The 26372-nt window shown below is 44.5% G+C and overlaps 2 protein-coding genes across 6 annotated transcripts in view; one reads left to right on the top strand and one right to left on the bottom strand.

Moving 5' to 3' along the window:
• The first annotated feature begins 213 nt into the window (after positions 1 to 213).
• Positions 214 to 24688, top strand: Paqr3 (progestin and adipoQ receptor family member 3). Of its 3 annotated transcripts, XM_052735424.1 has the most exons (7): positions 214 to 570; positions 3409 to 3571; positions 9585 to 9740; positions 11015 to 11212; positions 13191 to 13281; positions 16878 to 17026; positions 24577 to 24688. In XM_052735424.1, the coding sequence occupies exons 1-6, from the start codon at positions 386 to 388 to the stop codon at positions 17018 to 17020; spliced, it is 936 nt and encodes a 311-aa protein (XP_052591384.1). In that variant the 5' UTR covers positions 214 to 385; the 3' UTR covers positions 17021 to 17026; positions 24577 to 24688. The 3 variants fall into 3 exon arrangements, with proteins under 3 accessions (XP_052591384.1, XP_052591383.1, XP_052591385.1); XM_052735423.1 differs by lacking the exon at positions 24577 to 24688 and having other exon boundaries at positions 16878 to 21659; XM_052735425.1 differs by lacking the exons at positions 214 to 570; positions 24577 to 24688 and adding an exon at positions 6708 to 7488 and having other exon boundaries at positions 3482 to 3571; positions 16878 to 21659.
• Bmp2k (BMP2 inducible kinase) overlaps positions 24578 to 26372 on the bottom strand; it is a 111567-nt gene continuing 109772 nt past the window's right edge. For all 3 annotated transcript variants that reach the window (XM_052735419.1, XM_052735420.1, XM_052735421.1), the window contains one exon: positions 24578 to 25998. In XM_052735419.1, coding sequence (XP_052591379.1) covers positions 24605 to 25998 — 1394 coding nt within the window. In that variant the 3' untranslated portion in view covers positions 24578 to 24604. The remainder of the gene's footprint in view (positions 25999 to 26372) is intronic.

Below are 26372 nucleotides of genomic sequence, written 5' to 3'. Positions count from 1 at the left end.
CTAGGTGGGCGGGGCTAAGGGAGGACTGGCTGATGAAAGAGGAACTAGGGGAGGCGTAGCCGGGGGGGGAAGAGGGCGGGGCGATGGGCAGGTCCTGCTGATTAAGGCAAAACGAAGGGCGGGCCCACAGAGCGGGGGGGCGGAGCGATAGTGCCCCGATAGGGGAGGGGCGTGGTGGGGGCGGGGCTGCACGGCGCGCTGACGTCAGCGCGGGCTGCGACGCCGGCGGTGGGCCAGAGCCGAGGCATCGGTGGTGTGTAGCGGGGCTCGGTCTGGGCAGCGGCGGGCAGAAGCACCTGGCCCAGCGTCGGCGGCTCCGGGGCGGGGGCGCCAGCGGCGAAGCCCCCTCCCCGGGGAGGCGGGGCCGGGCCGGCGCCGGGGCATCATGCATCAGAAGCTGCTGAAGAGCGCGCACTACATCGAGCTGGGCAGCTACCAGTACTGGCCGGTCCTGGTGCCCCGCGGCATCCGCCTGTACACCTACGAACAGATCCCGGTGTCCCTCAAAGATAACCCCTACATCACCGACGGCTACCGGGCCTACCTGCCTTCCAGGCTGTGTATCAAAAGGTACAGTGGCTGCTCTGCGCGGCGTGTCCTCTCCTCTCACGCTTTTTGTCTCGTCTCCCCGCCTTTCTCCGCTTTTCTCTGTGCGCATCATTGCCTCACCTCTGGGCCCTTTCATCTTTCTGTTGCCCTGTCTCTTCTCCGGGGGGTTCCTTGATCCACGAAATCATGATACTAACTAAGTGGTCATCGTTGCCGTCCCCAGTAACCCTTTGCCGTTTACAAAGCGCTTTTACATCCTTTATTCCATTTGGTACTCAGTCTACCCCACTGACAATGGCCGAACCTTATTTGCTTTGTGTATACCTGAGCTTTGTTTCTAGACCAGCACTGTGAGAATTCAGACGTGTTGGCCAGCTGAATGCCCGTATAATAGCAGACAAGTCCACATTGCTATGCATATGTATGTGGGAAGCCTTGATTCCTTCAAGCATCTAGCAAATGCGTATGGAACCTCTACTAGGTGGTAGGCACTATAACCAGATCCTGCCGAAGGTAGGCATGGCCCTTGTTCCCATGAAGCTACTAAGGTAGACACTAAAGAGATAATTACACTATTACATAATAGTCATTGTGGGAAATGCTGTGTAGGAAAGAAAAGCCCTGTGGCAAAGAAGGCTGAAAGGAGGCAACCAGCCTCCAACAGAACACCTTGAAAGCCTCTGTACAAAATGGATTTGTTGTTTTAGGTCTTTAAAACCAGAGTCCCAAAAACCTGTTTTTTAAAAAAAGGGAAATAAAAAACTTGCTTTTAGTTTTCAGAGTAGTCCACTTTCCGAAGTCACTGTTAGTACTAAAGTCATCATGCAAGCAGTAAGTCCAAAACAGCACTCCAGGTCACTGGAATGGCACATGCTGCTTCCAAGATGTAAGTTGTTGAAGCGTCCAAGCAGCGACCACGTCTGGTTGTTGGTCTTCCCCACGTGGTGTTTTCCCATTCTGTTTCCTTTTTGTACTACCTTGGAAGTATTGGTACTTGAATGGATGACCAAGTGGATGTCACAATTCGAGTCGTAATTACAGCTTCTTCATTCCCCAGTGCCCTGTGTTCATAACTGCCTAAGAAATCAGAGCTAGGCCCTGCTCTGGAGATGGAGAAGGGCAGGCCACCAGCAAACTGCTGTAAACATTTTGTGCTCGCCTAGCAGTGGTCCTCTGCATTCTAACATCTTGAGTCCAAATCTCGAGGCTATAAAACTTGAGATACTGAGTTGTTGAGACAGACACAGGTTAACAAGCCCGACTCTTAGCGAGAGTTAATCTGTTGGTTTTGAAGATAAACAGAATTTGTGGGTGCCTAGCTTTTTTGACAATAATAGTTTATCCTTTACTGGGGATATTCTTCCTACAATATTGATCTTATCCAGGTTGGGTCTTTGCCTTTTCTCCTTTCCTTCAAGAGTCTCCAGACAGATTGTACATATGAAGAGAGGTTTTGTGTGTCCATCCGTTCTATCTGCAATCTGTTCCTGGGAAGGGATGTGGTTAGAGTGTGTTTAGTTAATCAGGTTATACTGGGTTTCATAAAATGAAAACTTCTGAGGCAATAGGCAAAAGGTAGTGTTGATTGCCAAAACAGTCCTGTAATTAGATGTGTCTAGAATGTTCTTTTAGTTCCTCCCCCAGTTACAGATAGTCTTTGTGTCTGATGATAAGCAAGATAAAGTCTGTGTTTCCAGATACAAGATATACCTTATTCTTGATCATTTGAGACTTCACTGTGTATGCCTCATAAAACTAACGATGTGAGAACCATGGGGGCTGCTGCAAATTTGAGGAGATGGCGCAGTGCTTGAGAGCTTTGGCCATCCTCCAAGAGGACTTGCCTTTGATTTCCAGCACCCACATGGCAGCTCACAACCTTCTGTAACTCCAGTTCCAGGGGATCTGATAACATCTAGCCTCTGTAGGTACCAGGCTCACGTGGGGGTACACAGACATACATACAGGTGAAACGCCCACAGACACAAAACAAGAATAATTAAATCTTACCCCTCCCCAAATCTGATTCATTAACAGTCAAGGCTTTTGTTTAACAAAATAATTGATTTTACTAGAGACATGCAAGAGTATTTAAATCTCCAGTCATGGTATCACCTTGTGGTAAAAATGAAGAACCGTTTCCCAAAATTGAGATAGAGCTGGCAGCAAGCAGCAACATCTAATGCAACTCCTTTTCTTTATAGATGAAGAAACTGATGCCTGGTCAGGGTAATAGACCCTCTACCAGCCTGTGCTGCCAAGACATCTTAAGAGGACAAACAGTACCTACCCACAAAGTCACCTTTCTTCCTAAAAGGAGTGAACTCATGCCACCTAGAAACAGGTTTCAGAACTTGCATAGCAAAATTCCTCTGGCATGCCTGCCTGTCTTCAAGACCTTTCCAGTGGGTTAATCTGTGTGTGTTTTGCTTCCCCTAGATGCACTGAACTTTGTGTGTGTGTTTAACGAGTGCTTAAGAGGTAGTTTACGTTTATGCCTCAGCTTCCACTGAGCAGTATCTCTGGTAGCTGCTCCTGACGGTTTTCTAGCTAACATCCAGTGTCTGTCTGCACACTTCATTTCTGTAGACAGTGAGCAGTCTGAGCAAGGGCTCTGCTTAGAAAAGTGATGCAATAGGAAGAAAGACATAGTGAGAACACTGGGAGCTGAACACCAAAAGCTGGAGGGCCCAGAATCAGTGCAAGTGGGAGACAATGACCGAAATATCAAATAGTACAGCTGATCTTAGAAAGGCCCAGAGAGGGCTGAGGCCAAGTCACTCCCCCAAACCCCCAACCTTAGAATGCTGGCACTCTGAGCCGATGAGACTCTGAGCTGCGTGTTTGTTTACTTTGTAGCTTGTTTATTTTATCCAATGAGACGGTAAACATCTGGAGTCATTTGCTGGGCTTCTTCCTCTTCTTCACCCTGGGAATATATGACATGACGTCCGTGCTGCCGTCGGCGAGTGCGTCCAGAGAGGATTTTGTCATTTGCTCCATTTGTCTTTTCTGCTTCCAGGTGAGTCGTCTCACAGACACCAAGGTGAAGGGAACTTTGGTCAGGCATGCTTGGGCAGGTGACTTGACTTCGGACCTACCACTTTGAAGAACCCCCAGAGGGTACATGGGACAGCATGGCATAAGCACCACAAAAGCTGTTGCTCGCATGTATCTAGAAGTTATTATTATACCATATTTGAAATCCACTACATTTCAAAGATGGTGGGAACTGTGTTCGTGTCCTCTCTCCCTCTCTCTCTCTCTCCCCCCCCACCCCCCCCCCCCCCCCTCTCTCTCTCTCCCTCTCTCTCATTGTGTAGCCCAGGCTGGCATTGAATTTGAACCTCCCTCAGCCTCCCTCATGAAATGCCAGGATTATAGGCATGTATCACCATGCCTTGCTTCTTTATCTTGGTAGACATCTTGGCTGTAAGATGAACACTGCGATATGAGTTTGGCTGTAGTATCCACTGCAAACCTGTTTGGAAAGACTCCTTCTATGTCCTGTTTAGAATATATGGGTGCCTTGTGTTGGCTGCCCCGCCCTGCCTTTGTCACGCTGACATACCTCGCTGCCACGGAGCTCCTGTTCCAAAGCTTCAGTGTCATTTCCTTAGTCCCTTTGCCCTTGCTTGGTTTCCATTCTATTTTGTTTGCATTCATCTATAACTTTTGTATTTATTAGTTCCATTACACTTGCGTTTTCCCTAGGATCTGTAGAAATGCCTTTAAAGCTAATAATTACTAATTTTCAAACAGATCACTTATTTATTTTTTATTGAAAATAGACTTTTGTGCTGGGCGGTGGTGGCGCAAGCCTTTAACCCCAGCACTCAGGAGGCAGAGGCAGGTGGATCTCTGTGAGTTCAAGGCCAGCCTGGTCTACAGAGTGAGTTCTAGGACAGCCAGGGCTACACAGAGAAACCCTGTCTCAAAAAACAACAACAAAATGGGTTTTTGTTCAGACAGTATATTCTGATCACCTTGTGCCCTCTTTCACCTCTTCCTAGAGCCTTCCCACTTGCCCATCCAACTTCATGCCTTCTTTCTCTCTCTTTAAAAACCAATCAAATAAACAAAACAGAACAGAACAAAACAAACAGGGAGGGAAAAAAAGCAAGAGAAGCACATCCATGTGCAGAGGTGCACGCACACACTCACACATGGAAAACCCATCAAACACAAAACCAGAAACCATAATATATATACACACACTCCGGTGCACACTGGAGACCATAATACATAACCAAAAGACCAGTAAGGTACAAAATGCCCAAACAAGGCATTGTAAGACAAAAAAAAAATCTCTAGAAGTTACCATTGAGTTCATTTTGTGTCAGCATCTGCTGCTGGCCATGGGGCTGCCTTTCAGTGTTTTTTTGGGTGCCCAGTGTGACTCCTTTGGAGAAAACTAACTTTTCCATTGTGAGTGTTGTGACTTGGAGATAGCTCCTGGGTTAGGGATGGGGGATCATATCTTCCTCTTCTCAGTGCTGGATCTCCATCTGGCTTAGGCCTGTGCAGGCCCTGGACAAATGCTTCCAGAGTCTCTGAGTTCATATGCGCATCAGTCCTGTTGTGTCTGAAAGACAGTCCTTGGTGTTTTCCATCCCCTCTGGCTCTTATTTCTGCAGGGTTCCCTGAACCCTGAGGAGAGAGATTTGATGGAGACATCCCGTTTAGAACGGGTGTTCCAAGGTCTCTCACTCTCGCATACTGTCTGCTGTGGGTCTCTGTATTTATTCCCATTGACTTCAGGAGGAAGCTTCTCTGATGATGGCTGAGCAAAACACTCATCTATGGGTAGAGCAGAATGTTGTTAGGAATAATTATATTGCTACCTAAGCAGAACAGTAGTATCTGATTTTCCCCCCTAGGTCCATGGCCTATCTAGTCCCTGGTTCTTAGCCACCCAGGCAGTGTCAGGCACAGGTTCCATATTATGGAGTGGGCCTTAAATCCAGTCAGATAGTGGTTAGTTACTCCCATAACTTCTGAGCATGACTGATTGCCGCAGCGTATTGTGTAGGCAGGGCACCATTGGAAATGAGAGTGTTCAAACGGATCATTTTAAAGCATGAAGTAAATAAGGGCCATAAGAACACTGACATTTTGATAATTAAAAAAATAATAAGACAGAGCAAAATGAAAATGAGAAGAAAAAGCTAGTATCACATTTCCTCCTGACAGACACAGACCAGCACTTTGCACTTGAACCTGTTCTGCCCAGCTGGAAAGGAAAATCTATAAACTAACTGCATAAATGTTTCTACTGCAGCTTGTGTTTTAGAACCTTGTCATTATGCTCAAAACATTGGTCCTAAAGGGAAACATATTAGAAACATCTCAAATCTTCTTTTTAGTAATTTCAATTTTAGTTTAACGAGTATTACTTAGTGCCCCTATATACTTCTAGGCCCTGAAATACTGGAAGTGATACTGCAGCAGTAATATGTAAGGCTGAATAGACTAAGCATGTCAGTGAGTTCGAGTCATGTATGTGGGAGGGCAGAAAAGTAAATCTGGACATTGAAACAGGAAAAATGCTGTGTATAGGCCCAGGAGGAACAAACAACTTCCGCTTTCTGGACTTAGAGGTGTTCGTCTGTCCATGGGAACCCTGGGGTAGTAGAAGAGGAAGGAGAGGCAGGCAGTAGCAAGGCTGCCATGGCATACTGTTACCCATCAATGCACTGGTGGGTGTTGGATGTCACTGTAATTACCTTCCCACCTTGATGGTGCAACATGCCATAGAGTGCTTTCTATGAGATCTGAAACATACCAGGTTTGCCAGAAATGTCCATCTCTCAAGGGACTCCTACCAAGAGCACACAGCTCTTCAAACAGAGCACACAGAATACAGGTTTTCCCTTCAGAACTTGGGGTGCTTTGTTGATGAATTTTCTTTTCCTTTTGGTACCATAGTTTTTCTCCCTCAGACTCCCCTTTTCACAACGAGGTACCGTTTATTACCGATTTTTATAATTACTATCAGTTACTATATACTCATGTCGAAATTCAAGCAGATCAGAGTTTATGAAGGAAGTTCAAGTCACTTGGCACCCCACTTCCACAGGTGGCCACACTGGACATAGCGGTGGTCATAGACATTGTGCACACGCTGCTGCCTAACATCCTCCTCTCTGCCTGTCCAGTGAGTGCATCCGAGCTCAGATCGCCTCTCCTGGCTACTGTGCATCATTCTCTGTGACAGTGAGATCCTCCTTGTCTCTCAGTGAGCAGTTCCACCGTGGTGCTCTCCAGGTTTATGGCATGTAAGCACAGGGATAACCAGAGAACTCAGCCGAGCTGGTACATGGTATTGGGCCAGCCCGCTGTGGTGGCTTGAGAGTCATAAGCCACAGGCCAGTGAAGATTTGTGACAGCAGATGGACTGAATCTGTGGTTAAGTGTGTCGTTATGAACATGGACACTGGATCTCTGCAAGCTGGTTAGGCTTGCTCAATGAACAAATAACTGGATTCCATTTTACTGTCTTAGCGGCCAGCTGCTCAGAATACATCTGTCAGTTGGGCCTGCTTCATAACAGTCCCATTTTCTCCACTCCTGTTGTGTAGCAGGAATCTTAAAAGTTCTTATTAATGAAATCAAACCTGAGCCAGTTATTGGCGTGAACACTGGAAGATCAGAGAGACAGAACAAGCCACAGCTAACCTCACCTGGCCAACTTCTCAGCTGGTCTTGTTTCCTCAGACTGGAAGCCTCTGTGTCCTCATATCCGAGTGAATCTCAGCTGAACTGTGCTGCTCAAAGCCTGAAAGCTTAATCAGCCAAATGCTTCTAGTTTCTGGTTCTCACGCCTTATATACCTTTCTGCTTTCTGCCACCACTCCCTGGGATTAAAGGCGTGAGTCACCATGCTTGACTGTATCCTTGAACAGATGGATTTCTGCCTCTGGAATGCTAGGATTAAAGGTGTGAGTGCCACCATTTTCTAGCCTTTGTATCTAGTGGCTGTTCTGTCTCTGACCCCAGATAAGTTTATTAGGGTGCACAATATTTTGGGGAACACAATACCACCACACTATTGTCACTGACTTGGTAAACTCAGGTTCCCCATGGCTGTGTTTGTAACCTCTCAGCTTGTCTACACCTCTGTAAAGGTGTTCTTCATATCCTCAGAAGTTTCATATACTGGCTTTAATGCCAAAGTTAAAACACCTCATTGGGTTGTCGCTTTAATTATGGCATAAAGAAAGTCGCATTCCATTCTTCGTTGGTTTCATATTTTTCATTATATGACTTGTCTTTATGGACCCCTTTCCCTGAAAAATGTACAGACTTTGTTAATGCCCCTGATGAGCGCTAGCTGAACGTTGAGATGCAGCTCAAGTGTCAGCCCTTCTGGGGTGCTCTTTCCCTTCTGCCGGGTATACCTGCAGATACACCACATGCTCCCACACGGCCAATGCCTGCTTCCCTTGGTGGTTTATTGTCTACACTGACTTCTTCTGTAGAATTTGTTAGAGCAGTGCTTCTCCAAAAATCTCCTGGAGAGTAGAAGTTTCACCTCTCTGTCACCTTCCGTGGCATAACACACAACGGATACTTAGTGGTCAGAGAAGTTCTGCCCTGCCTTACACGTCCTCAGAACAGCTGTCTACATCTTTGCTGTCAATTTGGAAAACATAGACATTTTATTTTTCATGGATATAATAAAGCCATATTTACTTAGAAGTAAACTGTAGTCTTTAAGTTAAAAAATTAAATTGTAGCCAGGTATGGCGGCACATACCTTTAAACCCAGCACCAGGGATACAGAGGCGGGGGACCTCTGAGTTCCAGGCCAGTCTGGTTTACTTAGTTTCAGACCAATGCGGGCTGCATAGTGAGACTTTGTCTCACATCAAGAAAAGGAAAGCACATTATAACTAGAATTATAATAAGTCCACTTGATTGAAGTATTTATCATGTATAGACATATGTATCACAGGTCCTTAGAACATACGTGTTACAGGGACATATAATATATTATCAGTTGTAGCTGCAAATTTCTCCGGTCCTACCTTGCTCAGCAGTCTCTCCCATCTGTGGTCCTGTAGCTGTTTATAAAATAATTACTCAGAGCCGGGCGGTGGTGGCGCACGCCTTTAATCCCAGCACTCGGGAGGCAGAGCCAGGCGGATCTCTGTGAGTTCGAGGCCAGCCTGGTCTCCAAAGCGAGTTCCAGGAAAGGCGCAAAGCTACACAGAGAAACCCTGTCTCGAAAAACCAAAAAAAAAAAAAAAAAAATTACTCAGAGGCTTATATTAATTACAAACTGTATGGCCTATGGCTTCTGCTTTTTGCTGGGTAGCTCTTTCATCTTAAATTAACTCATTCCTATTAATCTGTATGTTGCCACGTGGCTGTGGTGTTACCGGTCTGCTGGCATCTTGTTGCTCCTTTGGCAGAGGCTGGCGTCTCTCCTGACTCCGCCCTTCTTCTCTCTGTGTCTCTGGACTTCCCACCAGACTGTAAGCTCTCTTGCCATAGGCCAAAACGGCTTTATTTATTATCCAATGGGAGCCACACATATTCACAGCATACAGAAAGATATCCCACAGCAATCAGTAGTTACTCTAAGGAATAGATTGAATGAGAGGAGCATATATTTTTTGCAGTATACAATTCTGTATCCTTCAATCTTTATTAAGGGATTTATGTTAATTTAGTGACTGATAGGAAAATAAATTCAGTCATAAATCAGAGTAGCCTTAGGAGGTATTATGAAAGGATTTGTATTAAAAAAACATTTTCATTGTATAATTTTTTGCTGTTTATTTACAGTCTTATATTTTAAAATAATTGTGATTTTTAAGTTTCTAGTGATTGTGGTCCCCATTTTCCTGATGAACCCATGAAGTTTAGTGGCAGTTTGCCCTGTGGTGAGGTACACAGCTAGAACTCGAACTAAAGTGTCCCTGACTTGAAAGCCTGGCATCTTAACCGTATCGCAGAAGAGCATTTATGAGTTCCTCTGATTTCTGTTGGTCTCACTTTGTTCTTAAAGTCTGCCTTTCCTCTTGTAGGTCTGTATGCTCTGCTCAGTGGGCTATCATCTCTTCTCCTGTCATCGATCAGAAAAGACTTGTCGAAGATGGATGGCATTGGATTATGCAGGGATTTCTATTGGAATACTGGGCTGCTATGTCTCGGGAGTATTTTATGCATTTTACTGTAATAATGTAAGTGTTTGGAACTTTCACACTCTATCTTTTATATAGGATTTGGGTTTTCCTGCAGCCATTTAAATCTATGAACGCATGCTTTGCTTACAAAGAGAAGAGTCTTGTTCGGGCACAAACTTCACTTTCACTTTCTAATAGATTTCTAATATCTACTATCAGTTCCAGAGTATTTTGTTAATTTTCTGGGGGAAAGTATGACTGTAAGTACACAGATACAGCACACAGAGAATGTAGCAGCATGCGTATATAATTGTGTAACTCAGGATGGGGAGGCAAGGGATCTCAACTTCCAGGCCAGGCTGAGCTACTCAGCAAAACCCTGTCTCAAAACAGTGAAAAAGAAGTTCCATCAACCTTGCTCTCCCGTTGTACTGTTTTATTTTCCTTTTCTTATCTTACCTCTTTTTCAGAGCCCAAACTATGCTTTTCCTCCAGGAGCAGCATGCCTGCTCAGAGTTGTAGTTCTTTGTGAACAGAGTGTGCCCTGCCCAAGCCTCCCCTCCCTGTGTATGGGTCCACTCAGATGCAGGCTTCGCCCTGGACTGTGGCAACACACACACACACACACACACACACACACACGCACACACACAAACACACACAAACACACACAAGCACACGCTTCATCCCAGCCCTGCCCTCTGTTTGAATAGACTCTCCTGATGTCTGTCTGTCATCTGAACTTCTGCCTCAGTTGTCACACTCTGGGTTCCAGGTCCTTGCCACCACACCCAGCGTCCATCCTGTTCTTCAGCAGCTCCCAGTGCGTCACTGTGGCAGAGCTCAGTCTTAGTCTCTCCTTCGGCCACCTTTCTCCAGACCTCCCTGACCCTCTGTGCGCCTTCTCCCCACACACTGTGTGTGTTTCCAGGCTGAGATGTTGTCTCTTCTGCTTCCGTGGTCCTCAGCATTCTGTCTGTGACTCAGTCACAGCGTTGCCATTACACCAGCGTGCTCACAAGGTGCCCTCCCTCAGTCTGCACGCAGCCACTGGAGAGCCATGCCATAGGCAGCCTTGTTCCTACAGCACTTGCCTTGTGCCCTGCATAGCTCAGGTGGTCAGCACGCGCTGTTGTACGGAGAAGTGTGGTCCTTTACCGGTTCACTCTCAGTTTTGGGTGTCATCCTAAGAAACTGTTCAAAAACTTAGCATTCGTATGGAACATTCCTTAGAAAAGGATGGGGGACCTTGTTGGACATTAAAGCCAAGTAAGCAGAGCCCTGCGATGTCTGCCGTGGAAGCCCAGATGACTGTCCTCCTTTCCTTCCAGTATTGGCGGCAAGTGTACTTGATCACCGTGCTGGCAATGATCCTGGCAGTGTTCTTCGCACAGATCCACCCCAATTACCTCACACAACAGTGGCAGCGGCTCCGCCCCATCATCTTTTGTTCTGTTTCGGGGTATGGCGTGATCCCTACCCTTCACTGGGTTTGGCTCAATGGAGGAATCAGTGCTCCTATTGTACAGGTAGGTTGAGCATGGTCAGTATTTTTCTTTATTTTTCTGTCCTTCATTTTCATTTCTCCCTTAAAGTGGTGTTGTGAGGCCGTGTGGGTAGCTCTGAATCCTTTGGGAGCATGTTTTTAGTTGCACATTGAAACACAGTTTTCGCAGCTATATAAATGAGCATACCTTCAAAACCGTAAGTTAGTCTCTACTCATTTCTGATGAGTCACTGTATGAAATAACATCATTCTTTTTCCATCTCAATATATAAGTACTCACGTCATTTCTGGGGAGGACTTCTGAGTTTGCAGTTTTGTCTGCTGCGCTAGTGATGATATCATAGACAACGGGGTACAGAAGTGGGAGCAGCTGGTTTCTTTTGAGGGTAAGGGATGAAGAATTGAAGAAGTTATGGTTGGACATGTTGAGTCGGAGATATGTACGGGATATAAATAAAAGTAGAGGATAGAGTTGGAGACGGGTGATAAATCTTTGGCAGTAGCTGGAACTGGAGGAGGGTGCTCAACCCACCCAGAATAGTAGGTTGAGTCGTAAAGGAAGAGCTGTTGATTCTGTTGATCCAGACCCTGTGGAGACGGGCAACATGTGAGAGGAAGAACTCCAGTAGGGCTCTGTCTTCCTGAGGAACACAGATTTCTGTGTTCGTAGAAATTTTTATAAAGGGCTCCAAGTGTGTGCTAGAGAGAGCTTGAACATATTTAAGTAAATCTGCCAGGAAAGCTGGTGTGAGTCTCCATTGTCACAGCGCCGCTTGTCTGGACTTCAGTGGAGTCTGCTGCCACTTCAGGAGAACTGCTGACTAGAAGAGGAAGGCCTGTCAGGAGGCCGGCCAGCTTTCACTGTGGCCTAGAGGAAACACTGGTAAACCAGTGAAAAGAAAGGTGGATTGTGACCGAGTGGGATGAGTGGCGTGGTCCACCATGGGAGAGTCGGACTCTCTTCATAAGAGCAGGAAGGTAACAGAGCCGGTATGAGTGAGGAGGGACACAGCTGTCCTGCTATGTAGGAAGACACCATTTCTCTGGTATTGGGGGTCCCCAAGAATAAGACAGTAGAATGAGAAGCTGCTATCTGTAATTTAATTCCAGTTAGAAAAGAATGACTGGTAGCTGATACAGAAGTGATTAATTTTAGAAGTGGTGAGTTACAGTCAGCTTATAATGATAAAAAGAACAAAAACTTGAGAGTTGATAGATTTTAGGAAAATTTGAATATTCCTATATTCACAAGACTTAAATAGAGAACAGGCATAAAAAGAGAGGGGTGCTGAAAATAGAATTCTAGTGAGATCACCTGTGATTCCAGTGAGGAAGCAAAGGGGACTCTTTGAGGAAATGCACTCAAAAGCTCTCACTTTTTAAGTTGGGAAGAGATGCCCCTCCTAAAGATGAGATTTCCGGGTGGGTTAAGCCTAGCAGATGGTTGAAGGTGTGTTCTAGAATGGTTAGAAACCTCAAACTGATGAATACAGAGTTGGAGAAAGCCAAGGTCATCTCACATACTTGAAAAGGAAGAGAGAAGCTGTCTTCACTTCTTACATGAACTGTTGGTAAATGCGGTGGGTTTGTAACCAGGGTTCGGAACAGTACATGTGCTTTAGGGTCGGGAAGACCCGTAGGCCCACACACCAGCAGTGAGATGGAGTGCTTCATGTAGCAATGCCCAGGCATTTCTCTGGGATGCAGGGAGCTGTTCTGTCTTTGAGCTCTCCTGACTGGGCTCTCGCACACATGACACTCTGTAGCCACTTTGTAGAGGAACTGGGCAGTCTCGCGACTGTCACCAGCTCAAGCTCCATAAGTAGCTGGCCTCTTAGGCCATCACTGCGCTCCATTGCTGTGGACCTCTTCCTGTGGGATGAGAACAGGAGACCATCAGCAGGGTAACTGAGACTTGGCAGTCTTTAAATCCTACCTCTGAGCTCCAGGAGATCTCAGTAGCCCCGGGAAAATCTAAGCCAACACTCTTTGTTTTCCAGGACTTCGCACCCCGAGTAATAGTGATGTATGTGATTGCTCTTCTGGCTTTCCTCTTCTACATTTCCAAAGTTCCAGAACGGTACTTTCCAGGTAGGTCCCTGTTCACCACGCTTTTGTAGCTTCCTTCTGAAAACACATTTGAAGTAAATGCTTCTGAGAATCAAAATTTAGATTGTTTCTCAGTATTGATTATGGAATGATTCTTCTATTCCTAAGCAATATCTATAACTTTTTCACCTTTAGTCCCAGCACCCAGGAGGCAGAGGCAGGCAGATTTATGTGAGTTCAAGGCCAGCCTGGTCTATATAGTGACTTCTAGGACAGCCAGGGGTATGTAGAGAAATCCTCTCTTACAAAACAACAAAGAAAGAAAGAAAACATAACTTTAAATTTCAAGGGGCTTTAGAGACATTTCCCACCACCCTCACAGTAATAGTGTCAACCCCCAGGGGCTGGGGTTGACACTATTGTACAGTTATGAGCTTGTGACTGAGGATCATGTGACTCCTGGCCCCTGTTCCTTTTAACATGGGGCACTAGCATTAGCTCCCATGCTCCTCCATCCATACCACCTTGTTCTTAGGGAGTAACTTTTATATGCAGAGATACATACAGTAAGAAATGCAAGAAGCAAGGACACAGGAACAGTAAGAGGAAGACAGGTGTAGAGCGACTTTTCTGTATGTCAGGGCTCGATCTGTAATTTCAGTTGTCTAAAAGAAACCGCTCCAGAGTGAAAACCAGTCAAAACTTCTATCACACGATATGTTATAGTTGTTATATTTTAATCTCTTCGTAGAGCTGATTTGTAGTTAAACATTATTGTCGGTAGTCATATAGAAAAGGTAGTATGTAGAGGATGGAGCACTCTGCAGTGTTGGGCATCCATGAGGGCTCTTAGAATGTATCCTTCGGGATACGAGGGGCCTGTGTGCCTCACACAGATTCTGCACAGCAGCTCAAGGCAAGCAGTCTGGCTTTGCGCTTCCTCACACACCGCTGGGGTGAACACTCTTCACTGCCCCAGGGTACCCAGGCGCCACTCTCAGCAGGAGGAAGATCTCCCTTCTTCAGTCCAACATTGGGGAGCTCTGGTGAAAAACACCTAGAAGACACTGGGTACGGTGGGCAAACTCCTCCAAAGCGTGTTCTCCTGCACTGCACTCTGCAGTTAGACTGCCTGAGTTAAAAGCCACAGGAGCCCCTTAGTCGTGGCCCATGCTCACCAAGCTGTGCTTCCACATCTGAAACAAGCTGGAGTACTTCTCTTCCGGGGTTCCCATGAGGGTTAGATGACAGCACCCCTGGAACAGCACAGTCCCAGGCGGGCAGTAAGCACTCAGTGAGTGACGGCGCGATCTTGATCATGGAAGTATCAGGTTTAAATAAAGGAAAGCATGAAGTCCAGGTAAGCTGACTCAAGAGTAACACTTAGAGAACTTACAACAGTGACTTACGTTTGGAAAACTGAATCAAGACGCGGTTTCAATCTAGGCTGCAAATCCGTCCCTCCCTCCTGGGTTTAAAAATCACTTCCGTGGTGCTTAGTCAGGGGAGATGCATGGGCATAAAGGTAGTTTTCCAAGACCAGGCATGTCCATTGCACTGTGGGCATGCTGAGTCCTGACTTGCCCACATGTGGAGGGCTGACATTTGTTGCAGGGAGTGGGGCTGTGTTCACGTGTTCCCTAAGAGGAAGAATCACCTCCATGATGAATTAGAGATGGCTTGGGACCCTTCTTCACATGCTCTGGAGAGGAGACAGCCTAGAGGACGAGCCTGCGAGCATTGTCTTTTCGTCACTGTTTCCAGAACAAATGGAATGCAGTGAGAACCTGGGTGTGTGGCCATCAGGACATGAGAACATAACCAACACATAACCCCACACTGAAAATGCACAATTTGGGTATGTTTCTGTATCATTTTAGCTCAGTGGGAGAGCACTTGCCTAGAATGCACAAGGCTCAGAGTTTAACCCTGAGCACTGCAAAATAAATTAAAAATAATTACATTCATATAGAATTCTATTTCTTTATTGCACACAAGTACAATTACTCTGTACTATGTAAGAACGGCCATGTGGCTTTAGCCTTACTATTTTCAAACCAGCTTTTAAGAATTGTCTTTTCTAGCCGGGCGGTGGTGGCGCATGCCTTTAATCCCTGCACTCGGGAGGCAGAGGCAGGCAGATCTCTGTGAGTTCGAGGCCAGCCTGGTCTACAAAGCGAGTTCTGGGACAGCCAGAACTACACAGAGAAACCCTGTCTCAAAAAAACCAAAAAAAAAAAAAGGAATTGTCTTTTCTAACGCTTGCAAAGGTTCATGTGTTACATAGCTTTTCTCCAGGGTGAGCTCAGCATGAAATGTGTCCCTGTAGCTGTATGGCTGGCGGAGTGCAGGAACATCAGAGTGGAGGATGGCACTGGACAAGCTGAAGTCGTAGGAAAGGGAGTCTCTAATGTTAAGTATGTACCTTCTCCCCACGGATGAGAGGAATATGGGCAGTGTAGACTGTGAATAGCGGGTAAGAAATTTAAAACTAAAAACAGCTCTAGTTAAAGTATACGCCTCTAATTGTAGCACTAGGGAGGCAGAGGCAGGCAGCTCTGTGAGTTCAGGCCTACCTTGATCTACATAGTCCTAGGCCAGCTAGGGCTCCATAGTGAGACTGCATCTTCAAAAACAAAAACAAAACAAACATGTATCACAGTGGATCCATAGGTCTGCATGCTCATCAGTGGACTATGTATTACAAGACAGCAATTTTTATATTTCGTTGGTTTGTTTGTTTTTTTTTAATGAATTGGTAGGCTTTCAGTTGGAGTCAAGCGAAAGACTGAGAGCCCGCCCAGGAGGAATCCTGCTGACTCACACTTTAAATGCCATTAAGCTTCTTGCTAAGAAAAAGTGAGCTTAGGGGTATTTACACAACACCGCCATCGCAGGCAGGACATTAAGGGGCAGCTGGTAGTTGTCCTGGCTCTGGTTGTTGTGACCGGGAAACATCAGAAAGCTCCCTGTATTAACGATTAATTAGTCCTTCCCACCTGTGCAGAAGTGCTCCTACCAGGGTCACATCGAGCCATACAGTGCATCTGCTCCGGCAGATTCATGCCTCAATCATGCCCTGATCACCACTGTCTCTTGCCTTCCATAGGAAACTTTTCCCCCATTCTACCAAATATGTTGAGACATGGGAAAAAAGGATCAAATTCATGAAAATAAACATTACGTTATTTTTTTTTTCACATTTATTGTGCGTGTGTGCTTGCATGTGTGCACTCTTGTGGGGTGGGTTGCATGCCACAATGTGCATGCGGCAGTCGGGTTCCCTCTTTCTGTGTCCTGTGGATCTGAGGGATAGTAGGTCCATCAGGCTTGGTGGCAGGTGCCTTTACACTCTAAGCTGTTTCATTGACCCTCCCAAGTTACATTTTAAAAATAAAGTTGGGGTCTAAGGCCATACCAGCCAAACACACCTGATCTCTCCTAGAAACAGTTGGGAACAGCATTTCTGAAATTCACTTGCATACTTAAGGAATAAAACCTTAAATATGAGTTCACCCTCTTGAAAAAGATTTGAATCTGAATTAATCTGTAGTCAATCTGTAGCCAGAAGTAGAAGTGTATTTATCTCTAAATACTGAAATAATAGTGTCAGCCTTTCTTTCTACTCTCTCTTCCAGGACAGCTAAACTACCTCGGATCAAGCCACCAGATCTGGCACATCCTTGCAGTAGTGATGTTATACTGGTGGCACCAGTCCACAGTGTATGTCATGCAGTACAGACATAGCAAGCCTTGCCCTGACTATGTTCCGCACCTGTAAGTTCAGGTATGGCCACCTGGTGAATCCAGTCATTGAGCAATATGCCGTGGGGGGTTTAGACCCCATTATTTTTAAGGTTCCCATTTATTTTTTCCCCTTTTCTTCTTGTTTAATGAGTCATAATGGTTTATCAAAATGGGGAAATACACTTGGATCTGTAGTAAGAACTGCGTTTGACCCTTGCAACTATGATTTGATGTTTGTGCAGACGGTGAAAGTTAGACATGTTGAGACGTGGATGTAGGTGTGAGACGACTCTAAAAATGGGGTGCATTCTACATAAGACCAGCTTCATTTTCTTAGGAACAGCCCCTGTCTGTAATAAATGGAGGCATCCTGTATGCTTACTTTAATAGGAGACATTTTCATTAAATGACCAAATTTGCCTCTTCAAGGCAAAGGTTGCTATAGCCTGTGCTACTCCAAGCTCAGTGTACTGCTGAATAATCACACCCTTCCTCCTGTACAGCTTATGAGAAACTGGCCCCTGAATCATTTCCCTTAGCCAGTTTCTCTTCTCCTTAGGAACATTCTATTTTTTTTTCTAAGTTTGCTAATAAAAAAAAATTTTAATTCCTCCTTTGAGAAAGGTATTGAGAAAAGAAACATGCATTGCTATTTTAAAAAATATATTAGGTTGGTAACTAGGGACATGACAGAGCAACATATGGTCTGATAGCCAAATTATCAGCTACCTAATTTTATTCCAAATATTATTTAATTCCATATTAAATATCAGATTCCTGACAGTGAATTTTGATTCCAGCTTTCCCAAAGAACTTTCATCTCTAACTCTAGTCCTAAGTTTCATGATGATGAGTTCAAAACTCTATGGGTGCTACTTTGAAGGCCATGAGATCTGAGTGGCCCTGTCTTGACCGTGAATGAACCGTAAGCCTTAGAAGTCATGCAGATGTCTCATTTGATAGTGAGATTATTCACTGCTGCTCCAGGCCTGCTTATACTTGTACTAACATTTCATTGACAACTTAAACATGTATATAAACACCATGTGCACTTCAGAGCTGAAGCATTAGTCTTGTTAATTGTAGATCCCACTGCCCTGTCAGATAGCATCATTTTTATTCCTCGGTCTTTCTAAATGCATAAATTAAATCATTCATAGTATTCATAAAAACTTCCGTTGTCCACTGAAATATAAGGTATGACCTAAGTTTCTTAGTAAGTTCACAAGCTGTTTTAAATACTGGCATATTTTCAGGAAAATGAAACTAACTAATATATCATAAAATTTTTCTTTACATTGATGTTTATTCCCTAAATGCACTTTCTACATCCAGTATTAGGAAAATTGATATGCTCAGTGTATGCCTCTGCAGGGTGTTTCTTTGTAGTGTAGTGGTTTGGGAATTTAAAATTTCCCTTGCTAGTACATCAGAATTTTTTTCCCAGTGGGTTCAGTGAAGGCCACCATTTCATAACCATAGTGATGAGGGAATGCTACTTTGAAAGTGGCTGTTGTATCTTAGGACACAAATTCAATTCATGCTCAACTTTAGATGATCTGGACATAACAAAAGTTGAATGTATTTCTCAAAAAAATCCATTATTGGCTTATGTTGCTCTTGAATACACATTTTATCATTTTGGCCAGAATAAATATACTGAGTAGTTTTTAAGTAAAAAATGAGGAAAGTCCAGGAACTTTAGGTGTGGAGCCATTTTTATTCTGAACTCTTCTCAAAAGAAGTTTCAGCCTAGGTGGGTCTGGAACTTGCTATGTAGACTAGAATGGCCTTGTACTCATAGCGATCCACCTGCCTCTGTCTCCAATGGTGTGCCACCATGCCCAGCCCTCTAAGTTTTACTTTCTTGAAATGCCTGGTTTCTTTTTGTACATGAATTCTGTAATAATTGCTGTATGTGTAACACATAAAAAGAGCATACTTTGTTTTTAAATAACTTTTCTTTGAATAGTTCTGATTCTGTAGGGACAGTTATTCTGTATTCTCTGAAAATGTTTGATATTATAATTATTGTCCTCGTCTTTTATCTTTATAATGTATTTATTATAAAGGAATGACTGACTGGATTGTTGTCAACTATAAACACTTATGTATGTCAGCATTTATTGACCATCTACTGTGTGCATAACACTACTGATAAAAAGTTTAATTATCACATTAAAGAATATTTGACAACTGCTTACAAATCTGAGCTTTGTAATAATGTATATTTATTTTTATCAGTTTATTAAAATAGGTTGAAAATTGTATTTCCAGCTACAGTATTTTTTTAAAAAGTCAGTCTGTCTTTTACCTATATACAGACTACAAAAGCTAAGACTTTAAAAGTACATTTTTAAACTATCTCTGGCTGTTTTAAATTATAAATTATTGAGATTCAGTTAACTCAATAAACAGTCCTTTTTCTCTATAAAGCCATTTTCAAACAGCAAGGCACTGCTCATCTCTTTGGCTTATACTAGGTGCAGTTTGGTAGCTGCATGGCAAAGTGTGCATATGTAAATAAATGGGGTTTACTAAACGTGGGCTGCTTGTCATTCTTTGTGATGCGTTACAGATCTAAATCACATTTTAGGGTCAAATGATGAGCCAGGGACTGTCACAGCTTATGATCCCACTGGACAGAGGATCCAGTTTAAAGATTGTGCTTGCAGAGCCTAGACCTGTACAATTCTCCACTTGTCAAGTACGTCCTAGAGATATCCCCTGCCTGTATTAGAGGCCTGCACTTCTGGATTCCTGCCAGTTTCTGAGGAGTTCCACACCCACCCAAAAAGCATCATTTCTTCTAAGTCCACACTCGAAGTGTGAAGCAGCTTGGCCGTGAGGGAAGGGGCAGGAGGGTCTTCTGTATGCACTGTCACCGCAACATCTACACTGAAGAGAAATGTAGATACTCTAGCACTCAGGTCCCGAGACTTTACTGTATGTCTGTGCTGTGATGAATGATCTGGAACTGAAACTTACCCTTGAAAACTTTTTTCTGAAAGGAGAGAAATAACAGTAGGGCCCCCTTGAGGAGAGTGAACTTCTGTACCCTTGCCCAGCTTATGTGAAAGGCCACCAAGGCCCTCATCCTGTTCTACTACTGTGGCATCAGACTGCTGCCTGGCGTGCAGGTAATCCCAGCTGTGCCAGCCCTATGTGCTTTCTTAACATGCAACAGTTTTCAAAGGTCGTGCTGTGAATATGAGAATTAACGGTGCCACACGTGATGCTTGATTGCCCTTTCCTAAACAGGAATTATTCAAAATAAATAGCTCAGATAGCACTATCTGTTCCTCTTTAGAGAGATTAACTATAACCAAATCTAAACAGTGACTGCTTTGCACTGGTTACTACTTCAAAACAAGTCCACTCATACCAAATCAAATGAACCTTATTCAAGACTGAGAAACTGTCACAAGGCACCAATCCAGACTGCAGACTGTGGAATATTGCATTCTCAGATAACACTACAACTCTGTCATCAATCTAATACACAGGCCATCTCATGGAGATGCCAACGCCTCTTTTCTGACAGAGTCAGGAGCTAAAATACTTAGTCAAATATTGTTAATGCTAACAGCCTTTTACAGTTGAAAAAACAAGTTACAAATGAAAAACGATGCCAGACAAGTTAATTCAGAAGGCACTCTAAGACCTGGTGTTCTGACCTTCCAGTCACTGTTGGTGAAGGAGTCCTGCTAGGAAATGTTGCAGAGGAATGAGGCCAAGTGCAGTTTTTTAAATCCTGAACCATGAACTCTTGAGAGCAGAGTGCATAATGGAGACAGACTCTATGGTGAGAATGAAAGAACTAAGTAGAATTTTATAATGAAACTTTTAATGAGACAAATTAGAAAAAAAACTCCAAAGGCATTGATTATAAAGAATAAGCAATCCACTTGGGATTTATTGCATTTAAAGAAGGCAGATTATTAAAACAGTAGGTATGATAAATACAGTAAGAAAATAACTTTAAATCTCAAACAAAATAGTGAACAGAATTCGAGACTAAGCAATGTAAAGGCAATAAGGTAATAAAATTAGTGCTTAACTGGGTATGGGGAAGCAACTGAATTCTATTTCATAAGTTTCCCAACTACACTTGAGGGCTTAAGTTACTTTAGCAAGTATGTTTTATAACAATTAGAAACATAACTAAAGATATAAATCCAGGTTTTTTTTTTTAAAGATTAAAGGTATTTGCTTAGTGGCACACAAAAGGCTTCAGAAAATTCAAGTTTAACAAAACTGGAAGTGTAATCAAAGAAAGTGCACTTTAAGCTGTTTGCCAGCAATTAAAAGGAGCTTCCAGGCTGGGGATGGAGCTCAGCGCTAGAACGCTTGTCTAGCATGTGCCAGGCCCTGGGTTCGGTTCCCAGCACCACAAAAGGAAAAACCAAGTGGCTACTACTCCTTCTATGGGACGACTTTTCAGTCACAAAAAGCACATAGTAATAAAATCAGTTCTCTTCTGAAAGTAGCACTGGGAATTTTAAAATTAAAAAAAAACAAAAACAAAAACCCTAAAACAGACCCAACCCTCTCTGTATTTCCATCTACTTCTTCCTTTTAGTGGCTTTTGTAAACCCTCTCTAGGAGTGGATGCTCTTTAAAAAAAAAAAACAGACATGATTGCCATTTTTAAATTCACATTAATTCCCTAATAGAGAGCTGTGATGTGCACGCACGTGTGTCTTTTTTATCTTAGTAGAAAACACACTTGAGTACAAAAGTTTTCCAACAGTCATTCGCTATTGTCACAGTAGACACGTCATCTCTCACAGTAGACTGTCAACTCAGTTAACTGGACCTAAATTGATGACTAGTTTTGCTAAAAAAAGACAAAGAAAAGCCGACCAAGTTCACTGCATATTCTACATATACTAAACAGACATACCCAGACTCCCCTACGGAGTGACAGCAATACACGTTCAAACCTAGATGACCCAGCGGAGTGGCTGCCCCGCCACACCAGCACAGGAGAGTGGGCTCCACCAGCACGATGACAGCAGCAGTCAGCCCGTTAAACAGCCGCAGGGTGCGCAGAGCTGAGATCCAAGTGACTTCCTATCCATGCCCAAGTACACACATGGGGGGCGGGGGGGGGGGGGGCCGCGACACTCAGTTCTTAATACCCTAGTCAGTTACATTTTCTCCCAGCTTACAGTAGACCTTTTCGCCAACTATACACCAAGCAACTTCAGTGTCTTGGCAGATGCATTCTTCAATGCCATAGATGATGATCTTTGTCATAGTAATGCTTTACTGAAGTTATGGAAGCTAAGCAAATGGTTTACTCTTTAAAAGACGATCCAGAGTTAACAAGCTAGTAAAGCTTCTAAGAAACAGCTTTGGCCTTGGATCCTTGAGGTCTCTAACGTGACTTCCCTTTGATGTTCAAGTTTAACAGGTTTAGGACTACTTTGCATACTTAGAAGCACAGTGCACACCCAAATGACATTCCTTAAACCAGAACGGGGCCATCCCATAACAACCAGTCTTTCAGTGAGTGCTGTGTGCTAGGTCCTGTGCTTGGCAGCTTAATTCTCATAAGGGAATTAAGTACCTAAGGTTCCGCTGTACGGAGACTGAAGAAAATGCCTCTAACATCAACACACAGGAACTGCCCTACTGGACCTCCAGAGAAATGCTCCATCTGTCCAATGAGCTGATCTCAAAAGAGGAATGTCACCTGGCTGGGCTATAGGAGACAATGTAAACATTTTAAGCTGTGGCAGAGTTGTTTCCTAAGAATTTATCCAGCATAAGCCAAAGTGTCAGTGAATCACTTCAAATTATTCAGTGCATTGAAAGGCAAGTAAAATTATGATTTCATATTCACATCTTAGGAGACCACATCAGTTCACTGACTACCTTCTAGATGAGCTCTTCTGTGCAGTTGATGAGTTTACCGCTTTGAAAAGAGAGCATCACTGAATCTGTTTTGTAGTTTAAAGGATCTACTACTATTTGCATTAGCAGTATTAATTAACCTGAGAACTAGAAAAAGGTGCAAACACAGCCTCTGCCTTTGGCACAAGGGCAGGAAGTGGTGCAGAGCAGGTCTAGGTGGTGATGTAATGCTGGGCTGTTTCTCCGCCCACTTTTCACCTGAGCTCACAGAAGAGAGCAATAAGAATGACCGTGGCTCAGTTATATATTCTGCTTCTTTCCAAGTTCCAAACCGTGAAAGTAGGCAAATAATTTATCCTATCAGGGCACTAAAATATAAGAGGTTTTTATAGGATTACTCATTAAATCCACTAATTGGGGGCAAAGACAGTTAACTTAAAATATAGCAAGCAAGGAGGGCACCAGTGATAAAGTTCCCACCCCTTTTTGTAAATAACTATTAATCTAGAAACTTCTAATGCTAGTCTGGCAAAGGCAGTTGTAACTGAAGACAGAGACACAAGAAGCACATAGTGTGTTCACATTAACTGATTATAACTGCTACCATTAAACACGACTACTACAAAATTTCAAGTTTCTAATTATGACTGGTGGTGTTCTTTAAAAGGCAATTTGGTAGCTTGGTTTTTTTCACTAATGATGCAATCAGCTAGCAGAATTGAGGTCCCCAGTCCCAGGATCTAATTCTGACATCCACTGCAGGTCTGGCAGTGGGTGCAGAGGGGCTGGCAGCAGGAGGCCTGCGTCCCTTAAGGCTTGTCTCTGTGGGAGCACTGAAGTCAAACTGCCCCACCCCCAAGCCTGGGGGAGGAGTGTTGGATAAGGGCGGTGATGTGATAAAGTACATTAGTAAATCCAACATGATTTTACATGGTAAACACCTTACAAATTTAAAATTTCAGCTAGCCTTTTCCTGAAATTAAACTTCTATAGAACCTGTCCTCCCACTTTCTATCAATAAGCTTCATCAGGGACATAATGGTAAAGATTTTGGCAAAAACAACCTAATTCTAAAGTACCAAATGTTGCTTTCTTTTTGACGTATCATTATTTTACATTTTTCAAATGCCAGATACTTCTTTACATTTTTGTTCTAGGCTTCTATTAAGCATTCCATATTTTAAAAATTTACTTTTGACAGAATAAAAACTACATATATATTATCATATACATGTTTGGATGTATATACTGTAGAAGGGCTAAAGCGAGTTAATATATACATTATTTCATATAGTTATCATTACAGAGTCCATTATTAATGGCACTTGTTTTGAAAAATGCAGGAGTTTTAGGCACGGTAGTCAGTCCCTCTGGTCCTGCGTTACAGAGAAGTGTCTGACTGAAGAGCACACTCCAGGCTGTTTCCTCCTGGGGGCAAACCCTCAGCCTGGCTTCCAGTGCTGGACCTGGGGTGTGCACTTGATAAGCTTTCCTGTCTCTCAGTGGCGACACACCTGCTTTTCCCAGGAAGCCCCACAGCTGCACCTCGGACCCTTCCATTTAGGCCTCCTGCTTGAAGCGGGCATCACTGCATACCCTGTACAGAAACTTGCATTTGGTTTACTTGAAAATCGCCGATTCTGACTAACCTGTAAGAATGAACTATATAAACAACTATACAAATCAAATTTCCAGATTCATAAAACTCTTCATACTTTTTTGACACAGGAGTTATTGCCGAGTCCACCTGGAGCATCTACTGTTTAGAGGGGAATGGAGCAGCACCAAATGGGTCCAATTCCACTGGCTGGGGCTGTTGGGACTCATGTGGAGCCAGGCTTTGCACCACGAGTTCTGTGAAGGGCACGGCACCGAAGTCATCCATTCTCAACGCGTCTGCACTATGGAATGACCCATGCACTGAATTCTGCCTGGGCCTCCCGGGCAGGATGGCACTGTGATCAACACGGATGTCACTTAGGCCCTGATGGGGCTGGTGCCACGACAGCTCTGGCGGGTGGAAGGGCTTGGCACCAAAGGGGTCCAGCAGGCTCTCCTCGGGTTGCAGGACACTGCCCCTGTCTTTGCCGTCGGTCAGGGCAACGCTGATGTTCTCCTTGGAGTCTGAAATGGTTAAGAACTCACTGCTGCTTTGTGAGTCTCGGCGGCCCACCTTTTTGTGTCTGCGAGCCCTCTCAGGGGTGCGGTAGGGGGGCTTCAGCGTCTTCTTTGCGCTGGTGGGTGTGCCATGGTGGCGCTTCCCATTGCTTTTGGACATGTCCTGCTTTGTGCGTCTCTGGCGAGAAGACAGTTTCTGCAGGCTGCGCTGTTTGACTTTTTGTTGCTGGCTCCCAGTTATTTCTTCAAAGGGGACGAGCCCGAAAACATCCTCCCTGCTTTCACTTCTGCTCGCCGCGGATGTGGAAAACGGCTGAAAGGGGGTGGAGCCAAAGATATCTACACTCCTGGGCCGCGCAGGCAGGGGGCGGGTGTCGGAGCCCACCGCGGGCCAGTCCTGGACCTTCTTGTTGAAGGGTGCCTTTGTGAACACATCAAAGTCCTCCTGCTCCGGAAATGTCGGCCTGGAGAGGTTCTTCCCATTCCCTCTGTGCTGCGGCACTGCAAAGAAGGGAACAGCACCAAACACATCGAACTCCTGACCGGGAGTCGGGGCATCAGCTGGAGAATGGGCAGGGGAGAGGAGTGGGGGGTCACGGGCTGGGCTCCGCCCACCAGCAGGTTTGTCTCTGTGCAGGGAGCTCAGGTCTCCACACTTGGCTTTAGCCTGTTCATACTCTGAGTCAGAGCTGTGTTTGTCTTCCTCTTCCTCATCTTCAGAGTCCATGAGCAGAGGCCTGTGACCCAAGTTCTCCGGCTCGGTGTCCTCATCATTAAAGTCCCCGTGTTCTCCCTGAGCGTCCTCGTCCTCTTGTTCTTCTTCACTGCTCTTAGGAGAAGGGGGGTCTGATTCAAAGTCGCTCTCAGAATCATCATTCCCCTTCTGCACTGGACCCCGGACTGCTGGATTCTCTGAGGTTTTCTTTACAGCCCGCTGATCTTTGCATATTGGACTTGTGCTTCCGTTTTTGGTAGGATTTGCAGTGATATTTTTTTGAGTTGGAGAGTGTTCAGTTTTCTTTTCAGGAGAACCTAAAGATTCAAAGAAAAATCATTACAGTATTCAAGTATTTCAGTATCGACTTGAACTAGCACATGGCATTCCATGTCCTCAGCAGTTCCCCTCCTGGGAAGAGTGCCGTTAGTTCCCTGACCTTGTCCTGGGCAGGTGATGAGGTCCTGTAACGCAGACAGTATAGTAGTCTACCCATCTCCGTAGGCTCGGCAGAGCCCCTCACTACAGAGCATCTGCAGTCACAGCACCTATCCTAGAGCAGGACCCTCAACAGGGCAAGGACATGAATGGTCTTCTCCACTACAAAATCAGACTCTCCACCCTCCCAAGGGACTTTGCCTTTTCTCTTTATGGTATCTGCTACCTACTTGTCAGGATGTGTTTTGTTTTC

This window comes from Peromyscus californicus, unplaced genomic scaffold, assembly GCF_007827085.1.
Source record: "Peromyscus californicus insignis strain IS unplaced genomic scaffold, ASM782708v3 Scaffold_13__1_contigs__length_99412109, whole genome shotgun sequence".
NCBI lineage: Eukaryota > Metazoa > Chordata > Mammalia > Rodentia > Cricetidae > Peromyscus > Peromyscus californicus.
This window is presented reverse-complemented; position numbering and strand designations above follow the sequence as displayed.

Excerpts from the sequence above, each read along its gene's own strand:
- Paqr3 (XM_052735424.1), top strand. The coding sequence starts at position 386 with ATGCATCAGAAGCTGCTGAAGAGCGCGCACTACATCGAGCTGGGCAGC. Across the intron at positions 11,213-13,190 it reads TCAGTGCTCCTATTGTACAG|GACTTCGCACCCCGAGTAAT; the intron begins GTAGGTTGAGCA and ends TTTGTTTTCCAG. Across the intron at positions 13,282-16,877 it reads TCCAGAACGGTACTTTCCAG|GACAGCTAAACTACCTCGGA; the intron begins GTAGGTCCCTGT and ends TCTCTCTTCCAG.